Source organism: Gadus morhua, chromosome 10 (genome assembly GCF_902167405.1).
Source record: "Gadus morhua chromosome 10, gadMor3.0, whole genome shotgun sequence".
Lineage (NCBI taxonomy): Eukaryota > Metazoa > Chordata > Actinopteri > Gadiformes > Gadidae > Gadus > Gadus morhua.
The window spans coordinates 24,913,808-24,926,083 of record NC_044057.1 but is presented as its reverse complement, the minus strand read 5'-3'; the positions used below and the strand labels follow the sequence as shown (position 1 = coordinate 24,926,083).

Below are 12,276 nucleotides of genomic sequence, written 5' to 3'. Positions count from 1 at the left end.
GAGAGAGAGAGAGAGAGAGAGAGAGAGAGAGAGAGAGAGAGAGAGAGAGAGAGAGAGAGAGAGAGAGAGAGAGAGAGAGAGAGAGAGAGAGAATATCTAGAGAGAGGGGGTAGAGGAAGAGGGGGGAGAGGGAGAGAGAGAGAGAGAGAGAGAGAGAGAGAGAGAGAGAGAGAGAGAGGGAGAGAGGGAGAGAGGGAGAGAGGGAGAGAGGGAGAGAGAGAGAGAGAGAGAGAGAGAGAGAGAGAGAGAGAGAGAGAGAGAGAGAGAGAGAGAGAGAGACTGTGAGTTTTGGGGAGATTGAAGTACCAAACTGTTTGACTCGCTCTCACTACTCCCAGCGTACCAGTCTAGCGTTGCGCCACTGCAGAACCTTTTTTAATATAACGGGAATCTTGGACTTTTAGCGCCAATCTCCCGGGTTCACTGGTAAATGATGTTTGGTTGCATCGGAAGTTTTTTTTTCACGCGTTGAAAAGTTGTCTGGCTTCTTAACTTTTTTTGAGAACACGACTTTTTGCAACTGAAAAAAGTTGAGGTTGATCATTACGCAGCGCTGAACGATGTACGGCCGATTTTGCAGAGTAAACTTTCCAAGTTTGCGTCACGTGTGATTCATCTATTTTTCACTTTTTTCTTCAGTAGTAACAGTAAAACGGAGCACACGGACGAGCATTTGAACAAGCACGCTTCCCAAACTTTTTGGGTACTTGGGTCAACTTCTACAACAATTACATTCTGAGGTTCCGCTCAGTTGACAGTTGTTTAATTCATTCCATCGCTTATCTCTGATATCGAAACGCAACATCCCATCAGGACCTACAGAAGGAGTTATTTCTTTCCGCGGATTTGAGTGACTTTCCAGCGTGTGTGTGCGTGTTTGTGGATCCCATGGCTCCGTCCAGGGAGGGAGACCGGGCTGCGCTCGGCGGGCTTTGGCCACTGGTTTTGAGCTTGCTGCTGTGCGTCGTGTCGGTGAACGGATGCCCCCACAAATGCAGTTGCTCTGGCTCTCATGTGGACTGCCAAGGTCTGGGATTTAAATCCGTGCCCAAAGGAATACCCAGGAACGCGGAACGCTTGTAAGTGTTAATTTCCTATGACCATATCTTGTTTTTCTAATCCTTCGTATCGTAGAGGCAATCCTGTTTCATTTATCTTGGGGATTCATCTATAGTTTGCCATTCGAACTCATCCCGACCTATTGTACCAAAGTGCGGTGGTAGCCTTCTTGATAAAAAAGTTAGTTTAGACGCGTCTCCTCACTTGCGCTCCTCAAGCTGACCGTCTTATGTTGGCTGCGGAGTGATGGCTGTATAATAAACACCTGGCTTTATAATACCTGGAATGATGATGTCCAACTCACCAAATAGGCCTACAACACTGGCCTACAATCATGGTTGGCTGTGAAACTTGTGATTTTAATTTGCATCTTTGTGATTGATTGGTTAAATAAAACAATACATTTGGCAGAGGGGATGCGTATAGATGAGCAATTTAAAAAACAATAAATCGTTTAAAAGCAGTAGCCTACTAAATAGAAGTCTATAGGTTTCCATAAAGCTTTCACTAAAAGTGAGAAGCGGTTCAAAGTTTGAAATTAAGTGATTGAATTTCATTCAATCATTTAATCACTCTCGCGGTCTTAGTTCGGACATCACACGTCTATCTCCACATTAATTCATACAGGCCCAAGTGAACACGAAGAGCTCGCCATAATAGCATTACATCCCCATATTAGGACTTAGGTAACTTAAACAGCTAAATCTGAATCGGTTTCAGTTATTCGCTTGAAGTCGTCACACTGACCGAGCTTCTGGAAGTGGGAGCCGACAACTGTCTGTCATCTCTCTCCCCCCCTTCCCCCTCCGATACCTTGACACGTATTCACGCACTTAAACCGCAAAACGCAAATTTATGCACCGTGCGCAGACACGCTTTCTTCTTGACCGATACGCTCTGAGGGTATGGTAGCCATTATGCTTGATAACGGACCCGCTTAAAAACCCCGCGGGGGTTCACCAACAGACCTGGAACAACAAGCACAATCAGTTAACTAGGAATGTGTGTGTGTTGTGTGTGTGTGTGTGTGTGTGTGTGTGTGTGTGTGTGTGTGTGTGTGTGTGTGTGTGTGTGTGTGTGTGTGTGTGTGTGTGTGTGTGTGTGTGTGTGTGTGTGTGTGTGTGTGTGCGTGAAAGAGGGGGTCGTTGGAGGGAAGCCTTAGTTTTGATGTTTGATGTTTGCTTGTGTTTCTGGCGTTTATGTTCATGGTGGGGTTTAATGGAAGGCCTGATGTCTTTGCGTGGAGGTCTACCTGCTTACTATCACTGACCATGTGCTATGATAGGTTTGTCTTAATCGTGGAAGAAGAGATTTGAACAATGTGTTGTTTAGATGTATGCATTCCTATGTATGCTGTGTGTGCGTGTGTGTGCGTGTGTGTGTGTGCGTGTGTGTGTGTGTGAGTGCGTGTGTAAGGGGATGAGAGTCACCAACCCTGTGGGCTGCCTTGACCTCAGAGGTCGTGTTGGCTTTTACACAGTGCCCCCCCCCCCCCTCTCTGTTGGACCCCAGGACATTTACACCCTGGAAAAATAAATAATTTGAGTAGACTGATGGTTGGATAAGTAGATCACATGCCTCTCACTGGAGTCCCCTGGTAGCAGAGGGCCCTGAATACCCCCCCCCCCCCCCCCCCCCCCCCCCCCCCCCCCCCCCCCCCCCCCCCCCCCCCCCCCCCCCCCCCCCCCCCCCCCACACACACACACACACAGATGCACACATAAATGCACAAATAGAAACACACACATATCCACACACATAAGCACCCACACACACATACTTGCGCCACCCACACGCACGTGCACACGCCTGCATACACACTAACACATACACACACATGGACATACCTAACAAGCAGGGGGTGGTCTTGAGGGTCTGTGTTTATGTTGACTTGATTTATCCAGGTCAGTTTCCTGAGAATTCAGCTGTGTTTCGGCCCATATTCTCTCTCTCTCTCTCTTTCTTTCTCTGCCGATCTTTTCCCCTCTCTCCTCTTGTCTATCTCTCTATCTGGACCTGTGTATCTCTTGCCCCCTCTCCTTCTGTCTCTCTCTGTCCCTTACCTTTCTGCCTTCCGTTTGTGTGCCCTCTAAGGCCCATTCCCATTTCTACCCCTTACCCCTTCCCCTTACCCCTTCAAAACAAGGGGGAGGGGTAAGGGGAAGGGGTAAGGGGTAGAAATGGGATTGGGCCTAAGCCTCTACCTCTGTCTATCCCCTCCCTTCGTTTCTACCTCACCTCTCTCACACTCCTACCCAATTCATTCCAATCCAAAGGGTTTTTATTGGCATAGGAAATATACCTTTACATCACCAGTAAACAATATGGGTCCCTGTGCACTTCAGGTTCCTCTTGAGAAGTCCCTCTCTCGCCTTGTTTTCCTTCATTCTCTCACTGCCTCTAAAGTAGAACGACGTTAGCTCAGCCAGTGTTACGTTTCAGACATAACGGATGTTGTACAGGGAAGAAATCAGGAAAGCATAACTTCTATATAAATCATAGCACAGAACGTTTTTAAGAATGCATATTTTCTATTTCTTTCTTTTTTGCTATAAACCCACATTTAAAAGAAACATATCCGATTTTTTAACTGATTGTAAGATCCTACATCGTACATATATGCCAAAAACCTTTGGCTCCGAACAAAATGACTTGGAGTGTCCAGGAGGAATTTAGAGAATTTAGAAACCTACGAAAGTTCCAATTGTCCCTGGTGGGGAATCTGTCCTCTGATCACCAGGAGAAGGGCAGGGACCAAGTGCTGGGGCACTGACCTCCTGGAGCTTGTCCTAACATGAGGCAAAACGCTGCTCTAATAGTCAGTGGTAACCACTGCTCCAATGCCTCCTACCGGATTGAAATGGAGGTCTGCATTAGCTTGGACAGAACTCAAATAAAGACTCCCTCAGAGTTTTATTTTCATCACCGACGGTCATTCTCACTTTGGTGGCATCATTTCATGTTCATTGAAAGATTGTTTTCTGTCATCAATGAACCAAAATGTTAAACAGCATGAGCTTCAGTTTTCAGTTGATACAGACCAGTTTGTACAGTTCGTTTGATATATGATATCATGCTGTTTACAGGATAAGGAACATTTGTTTCCAGCCAATTGCAATTCAGTTTGACCCTACATGCTTCATGTAGCATCCATCAATTGCACAGCATTAATTGAGGGTTAGCTAAAAAACACAGGGTTTTGTAGAACAAGAACACATGTTTTGTTTGGAGCCGTGTGTCATGGTTTGATGAATATGTTGGTAAACACCAGAGCTGGAGAGGTTAACCAGGATCACCTGGCCTTGAGCTGTTCACTTCCTGCTGCTGATTCAGTGCATGCACATCCCTGCCCACACACACACACACACACACACACATGCACGCACGCACGCACGCACGCACGCACGCACGCACGCACGCACGCACGCACACACGCAAGCACACAGACACACACACACACACACACACACACACACACACACACACACACACACACACACACACACACACACACACACACACACACACACACACACACAGACATACACGTGCCCACACACTGCAGCAGAAGTTACACATGCATGTGTGAAGAGGCGCACGCATAGAAAGACACTACCACACACACACAGAATAACTCACACACAGTTCAGCAGATTACCTCAGGCCAGTGGTCCTTGGGAGACCACTTGAGACCTCATTTGCATCTAATTTGAGTGAATGGTATTTGTGAGGAGGGGGAGGAGGGGGAGAAAGGTCTTAACGAGCTTAACGAGGTTGTGTAAATAAAATGGAAAATACAGACTTCACTCCCCTGAGCCCAATTCACACCTGCCCTATGGGTGCTGCAATCAAACAAACGACACCCACACGCAAGCACTCAGAGTTGATTGAGTTGCAATCAAGAGTCGGTCTCCATGAATAGACATGTTTAATGTGTGCACCCGCATGCACGACAGTGTGTGTGTATGTGTGTGTGTCTGTGTTTTAGAATGGAGGGAGAATGAGAGGGGGAGGGAGATATGGGGTGGGGGTGGGTAGAGAGAGAGATGACTGCTACAGGGTGGGATGGCTGCCGATCGTGACTGACTATACACACACTAATTGTGTTTTTTACTGCCGATTTCTCTTTTCCCTCCCAAACTTCAACCCAAACTCAGAGGTCGTACTGGCAGGTTTTAAAGCGGCAACACCTTCTCCGCTTTCCGCTGGCCTGCTTTGGAACATTCTCTCCATCTTTCAGTCCCTTTTTCCTTCCACTTTTCTCTCTCTTTCTCACTCTCACAAGGTCCTTACCAGGGTGGAGCTGTTGGTTTCTTTTTTTCCTTTTTACTTCCGATAGCTTTGCTCCAGCTTATCAAAGTCACTCTACCATCTCTCTCTTTTTGTCTCTCATTTGCAGTGTAGTTTCTCTGTCCTTCTCCAATGAATGACATTCTTCTCTGTTCTCCATATCTTCTTCCTCCGGATTCTCATTCTCCCCCGCTTTCGTTGTTTGTATGTCTTCTTTTGTCTAAATCTCTATTTTTTGCTTCTCGTTCTCTCTTGTCACTGTCTCTCTTATATCTCTATCTTCTCCCTCTCTTTCTCTCTCTCTCTCTCTCTCTCTCTCTCTCTCTCTCTCTCTCTCTCTCTCTCTCTCTCTCTCTCTCTCTCGCTGCCTCCCTCGTCCCACATGGTGCCAGCAGCCTCTAGCCTTTTCACAGTTCCCACTTCCTGTCCGCCTGCCAATCACCAGTCTGCACATAACAGTAGGAAACGGCCGTGTGTGTGTGTGTGTGTGTGTGTGTCCTAACATAAACACAACCCTCCACACCCCCACCCACCCCCTCCACACACACACACACACACACACACACACACACACACACACACACACACACACACACACACACACACACACACACACACACACACACACACACACACACACACACACACACGCACACACACTCCTAGGCCTTAGCTCCTGGCTCTTATCACAGCAGTTTGTTGATTGGTCGATGGACGTTCTGACCACCACACCCTCTGCTATGGAACAACATTCCATGGTGGGATCGGAATCTGTCCACGTGCACGTGAATGTGGGAGTGTTTATTGGGTGTGGGTGTGTGTGTGTGTGTGTCAGAGAGTGCGATTGTTGGTTGTGTGTCTATTTGTGTGTGTGTGTGTGTGTGTGTGTGTGTGTGCATGCATGTGCAGACGTATATGTTTGTGTGTGTATGTGTGGCCCTTCTTCAGGCCTGTGGATCCGACCCGTGCCAGTAACACACTGGATCATTTGTGTGACATAATCCTCATCTCGTTAACTAATTATAATTACAGCCGAGACTCCTGTAAACAGTTAAATCACTGTTGATCTCATCCAGCCGGGCTCTCGTGTTTGGACCCAGTTAGTGTGAAATGTTTGGCATTTCATCCGTTTACTATAGAGACGCTTCTACCCTCCGCGGATGCCACCGCTAGGATACCCATCAACGCACGTCAGGTTGATTTCATCTGTTACCATGCCGACCCTTTGCTCTGAACCCAGGTTTTCTGTGAGTGTAATGAAACATCTCTGGAGGTCGACTACTTATGCTTATACAACCCGACTTAAAGTGTATCTCACACTGAAGAAGCACATAGGTCATCAGGCATCGTCTTACACAGCAAACAATTTGGTTTCGAACCCAAAAACTTTCGGCTGGGTGTCAATCACTGGCTAGACTATCCTACCGCTTTACTTTACGTGCTGATATTTTCTGGACACCCAGCCTACTGTATTGCGCTTGACTTAATCAGGTCCAATTATCCCATTATAATGATCATTATGAATCCATGTTGGCAGGGCCGGCGCGCCTCCTAGGGAATGGTATTAGTTTGTCAGAGCGCAGCTGTGTCCCCCCGAAGCCCACGTTGTTGATATGAATAGCTCTCACTTCCATGCATACACTCACTGACAAGGCCTGATCTCCCCGGGTTGGGCCGTATGTAATCTGTCCGCCGTACCCCGTATGATTCGGTGCTTTTGTGTGACGCAGGGATGCGGAACACGTGAGACGAGGTTGAGGCGTTTACGGCGATCAACTTGTGTCGCGATGCCGGGATGCACAAAGCACAATGGATTCCCCTGTTCCTCGCTGGCTGCTCCGTGAAACGCGCCGTGTTGTGGCAACAGTCCGCAGCCCTCCGGTTAAAGACTTCGCTTTCCTTCAGTCTGGGGGACGCCGGGCAGCACGCGGGGAGGTTAAGGCCTAATGAGAGGCCACTGCTTCTGGGTGACTGGGCGATGGGCTTCTCCAAAGTGATTTTGGTCAGGTGACCCCTTTTCCAGCCAGTTGACTGGTTGGCTGGCCCTCTGGAGCTGGCTCCGCCCCTTCTGGGAATAGAGGAGGCACTATGTGTTTTGCACCGTATCAATCACGTACAGGGTATGAATGTATAGTAGGAAATGGATTCCAAGTCGCGAGTCACTTCCCCAATGTCTTCAGTCTTACCAGTAATCATCCTTGAGAAAGATCAGAGATATTCGGCATGTTAAGACCTTTGAAACTGTAATGGTGATTAAGGGCTATACAAATAAAATGTAATTTAAGTTACCTTCACCCTTACTAGCTCCTCACTGACATGTATCTGAATCCACGTAGGTTGTCTGCTAAACAAATGATCATATATTGTCTAGAGCGTTGGGCTACCAGCCTGAAGGAGCTAGCTTTGATCCCCAATGTCCGTCGTATATCTGTCATTTACAGTCTAACACCCGAGGATTTGAGCTCTAGGATGCGATGAGGGAACCTATAGAGGAAATAACAAAACTCCTCAGAATGAGTCAGGATTGTCAGGGTTCAGTGCAAGGGTTTGTTTGGGTGTGTGTGTATGTGTTTGTGTGAGCGAGAGAGGGGTTGTGAGTGTGAGTGAGAGAGACAATGTGTGAGAGAGAGAGAGAGAGCGAGAGACCAAGGGAGAACAATACTGAGACAAAGCGATGGAGAAAGAGAGAGAGAGAGAGAGAGAGAGAGAGTGAGAGAGAGATAGATAGTAACTGAGTGTCGAAGTGTGATATATTCCTAGAGTTTGATGTTAACAGGCAGTGTAGCTGCTTGACAGGGCCACTGTCACTAAGCAACAGGTTATTTGCATTAAAACAGAGTCAATGTTCCTCTGCAAAGTGCTATCCACTGTGTGCATCTATTTCAAATCCTACGTGCCATTAGTGTATTTGTATCTGTATCTGTGGTTGTGTGTGTGTATGTGAGAGAGAGAGAGAGAGAGAGAGAGAGAGAGAGAGAGAGAGAGAGAGAGAGAGAGAGAGAGAGAGAGAGAGAGAGAGAGAGAGAGAGAGAGAGAGAGAGAGAGAGTGAGAGAGAGAGAGAGAGAGAGAGAGAGAGAGAATGATTGTAATTTTTTTGTATCTCTCTCTCTCACTCTTTTCTTTGTCTACAGTTCCTCCTAGCCTCAAAGTCCTCTTTATGCCTTCTTCTATATCTTTTTCACCTCCTCCCAGTCTTCCTCTGTCTCTCCGGGCGTGTTCCATTGCCTCCCCCAGGCCCCTAAATCCTTGGCAGTACAGCCCCAGCTGTATGGTGCTTACCCACTCAGCGTAGTGTGTCCCATCGCCTCCTGGTATCGGGATTACTTGAAGTCCACAGGTAGACGGAGCGGTGAAAAGCACGGAAGGACTTCAGCAGCCTCACTCAGCCCGACACACTGCATGGCTTTACAACAATTTACAACACTTCATAACCCTTTACAACACGCCTGTTAACTCACAGCCATATAAAAAGGCGTATAAAAAGTGATGCAGGCCAATGACTCCTTGACATGGTCCCACGAGCATGAGACGGCCACCAGTGGCACCGAACAATGAAGTTTAACGGGGTAAAGTGACCTTAAAATTGAAGGGGACTTTTGGGAGAGTGAGCACCAGGGAGAGAGACAGAGACAGACAGACAGACAGACAGACAGACAGACAGACAGACAGACAGACAGACAGACAGACAGACAGACAGACAGACAGACAGACAGACAGACAGACAGTCAGACAGACAGACAGAGAGAGACAGAGGCGGAGCAAGCCTGGCAAAAAACGGCAATAAACAAGACATTGACAAGTGTAAAACATCTTCAATTAACAGATGGGAACAATTGAAGGACTGAAAATGATACCTGATTTATTAAAAATCTATTATTTTTATGTATAGATTTGTATATATATATATATAGATATATATAATATATATATCTATATCTATATATATCTGTATCTATATATATAATATATAGATACATTTCAAAGTTTCCTGTGTGTATGTGTGTGTTTGTCTGAGTGTTTATGTGTGATTCTTGACTATTTTTAAGTCCATGTGTGTTCTTGGACCACTTCTTTAGTGGATGTTTGAGTGCATGTCTCTGTTTGATCTGTACAGACCCAAAGGGGTCTGTAACATCATTCAGCCCTAATTCAAACTTGGCATGACTGTATCTGACAGGAACCACACTGCTCTCTCTTTCTGCTCACACACCTGCTGAGACAAAGAGGGAAGAGAGAATTAGAGAGAGTCAGAGTGAAAGAACGAGGCGTACGTTTTTATATGTGTAGCTAATAATTTCACTTTTTTTTGTTTGTTTGTTTTTCATTGACTGAAAATGAACCCTTTTTTACGTAAGCTAAGTGTCTCAAATCAATTCTGTATACCACTCAGTTGTCTTGTCCTGATCCGGTCCATATACCTCATAGCCATATTCCTTGGCTTGCTTTTACAGTTATGATACAGCAACATAGCAGCATATACACATTAGCACACCTTTCAAACTGAAAAAAATAGTTTGAGTGTTAGTTTGAGTGTTCCAGTGTTGTTTAACACTGGAAAGCATCGGATATCTTCTGCAGCTGGAAGTTATTTAAGATTAAATACAAATTGTTCACATCGGAACCCAGTTTTTAAAACTGGTTTCCTTGGCTTTAAAAGTGTCTAACTAATGGTTGAGTGGGATTGTAATATGTATATTCTTTATGAGTCAGTATAGATGGAGACGGCTCGGAATTTGGACAGAGGTCCACATTCAAATTTGTCAGCAGAGAGAAGAAAAAGGCAAATAATGGAAAGGAAAGATGTGTGAGAGACCAAGGGGAAAATGACATGAGATTAAAGCAGGAAACAAACGCATGCTGAAGCCAAGCGTTGGACTATGAACAACCGAGGATGAAAGACAGGGAAAAGGACGCAAGAGTAGAGAGATAAAAACACAATTAAGTGAAAGGATGTGTGTGTGTGTGTGTGTGTGTGTGTGTGTGTGTGTGTGTGTGTGTGTGTGTGTGTGTGTGTGTGTGTTTGTTTGTGTCTGTGTGTGTATGTGTTTGTTTATATATGTGAGTGTTTGTTAGTGTCTGAAAGACATCCAAGGAAAATGGGGAGAGCGGGATGGAGATTGAGACAGAGTGGCAGAGACATAAGGAAAGTAAAGAGATAACATTTACAATTACCTCCGCACCAGAAACTAACAGACCAACCGACTTTGACAGAGAGCCAGAGAGAGACATGGGAAGATTAATCAGAATTCAGAATATCTTTTTTCGTATCATTTTTTAGAAAGAGTTAGTTGTTCAAAATATATATTCTTTCATTCATTCTTTAATTCACCCTTATTCTGTGTCTCCCTGTCGTTATATGCTCACCCATTTGAGTTTGTGTGTGTGAGTGTGCGTGTGTGTGTGTGTGTGTGTTGTGTAGATTAGAATTAGCACACTGTTCTGTGTCTTGAAGATCTATTTGAAGCCTGCCAGGCGAACCGGCCCACAAGCAAAACAGTTTACTGGTTTAAATGGTCAGCTGTGAGGTGTCTATTCACTTCTGTTTGTGTGTATGTGTGTGTGTGTGTATGTGTGTTTGTATGTGTGTTTGTTTGTTTGTTTGTCGGGTGTTTTTCATGCATGTGTGTGTGTGTATTTGTATTTGTGGTTGGTTGACAAGCAGGTGTTCTTGGAAATAAAATACTATACATAAGGACCCTCCCTCCCTCACACACACACGCACGCACGCACGCACACACACACACACACACACACACACACACACACACACACACACACACACACACACACACACACACACACACACACACACACACACACACAACGTCATACACGCATGCAGACAGACTCCTAGCCTCTCCGGGTGGTGCAGACAACAGAGAGCAGTATATTGCTTTGGTGCAGCTTGTTAATTGGCTGAGTGGCAGCGAGCAGGCCTGGTAAACATGGTGCTGAGTGCTACTTTATACTGCCGGCTGGCTGACACTTTAACAGCCCAGCTGCTCAAAACGGCCACCGTCAGAGTTTGATGTCATATTGGTGTCTTCCTCTTTCTGCTTTCCTCTTCCTGGCTTGCCTTCCTATCTGGGGGAAGTATACCAGTATACAAAATGTATGTTACAATTTAACTAGCGTTTTTTTTCTAAAATGTTAAATGTTTAGTACTTTTGATAACTCGACTCTGGTGAACATACTTTAGCCTGCTATAATAAATTATAGAATGTATAGAATACAATATAGAATGTACTCAAGTGAAGTACATGTACGTAGCTGCAATATTCCTGCATAGAACTCTGCAAAAGTACTTTCCAGCCTTGAATCCCAGTACTGTTAAGCGTGAGAGGGCGAATATCTATCATTTACTTTGTTTTAACTGTTGTAGCAGATTCAAGTTTAAGGGTACATTTGTTCATAAAAATTTTGTAATAAATCTACCCTCAGATATTTATAAAACAATAACAATTATATTCAAGGGATTTGAGGTCCTTATGTGTGCCGGAAGTGCAGACCACCCACCCTACATGGCCGTGCTACTCTCCTTGACCCTTCACCTCTCATGCTTATTGCTGGAGAGGGTTCCCGCTGCACCTGAGCTAGCATTGTTTGTTAGAGCATAGAGCTGTTACCCTGGAAACCGCAGAACTTTCCACTGCGACCCAAAAAAGCCTCAACAAAAAACCAACCAAGATAAGGATGGAGAGATTAGCCTGGTGTGGGGGGGTGTAAAACAAGGGGAGGAATGTTAAAGTGTGAGAGTGAAAGATTGAGATATAAGAGGGCGAGATAGGGCGAGAGAGAGAACACCAAGGACATGAACAGCATGAGATAAGTCAGCTGTGAAAGAGATAAGACATAAGAGAGGGATAAGAGATTGGGGGGGGGGGGGGGGGCTGTGAATGGGGGCGATTAGGAAAAAGAGCCAAGGA

At 45.6% G+C, this 12,276-nt stretch overlaps 1 protein-coding gene across 1 annotated transcript in view; it reads left to right on the top strand.

Annotated features, from left to right (window-relative positions):
* The first annotated feature begins 307 nt into the window (after nucleotides 1-307).
* slit3 (slit homolog 3 (Drosophila)) overlaps nucleotides 308-12,276 on the top strand; it is a 192,499-nt gene continuing 180,530 nt past the window's right edge. Inside the window, exon 1 of the mRNA XM_030367896.1 lies at nucleotides 308-1,079. Coding sequence (XP_030223756.1) covers nucleotides 889-1,079 — 191 coding nt within the window. The 5' untranslated portion in view covers nucleotides 308-888. The remainder of the gene's footprint in view (nucleotides 1,080-12,276) is intronic.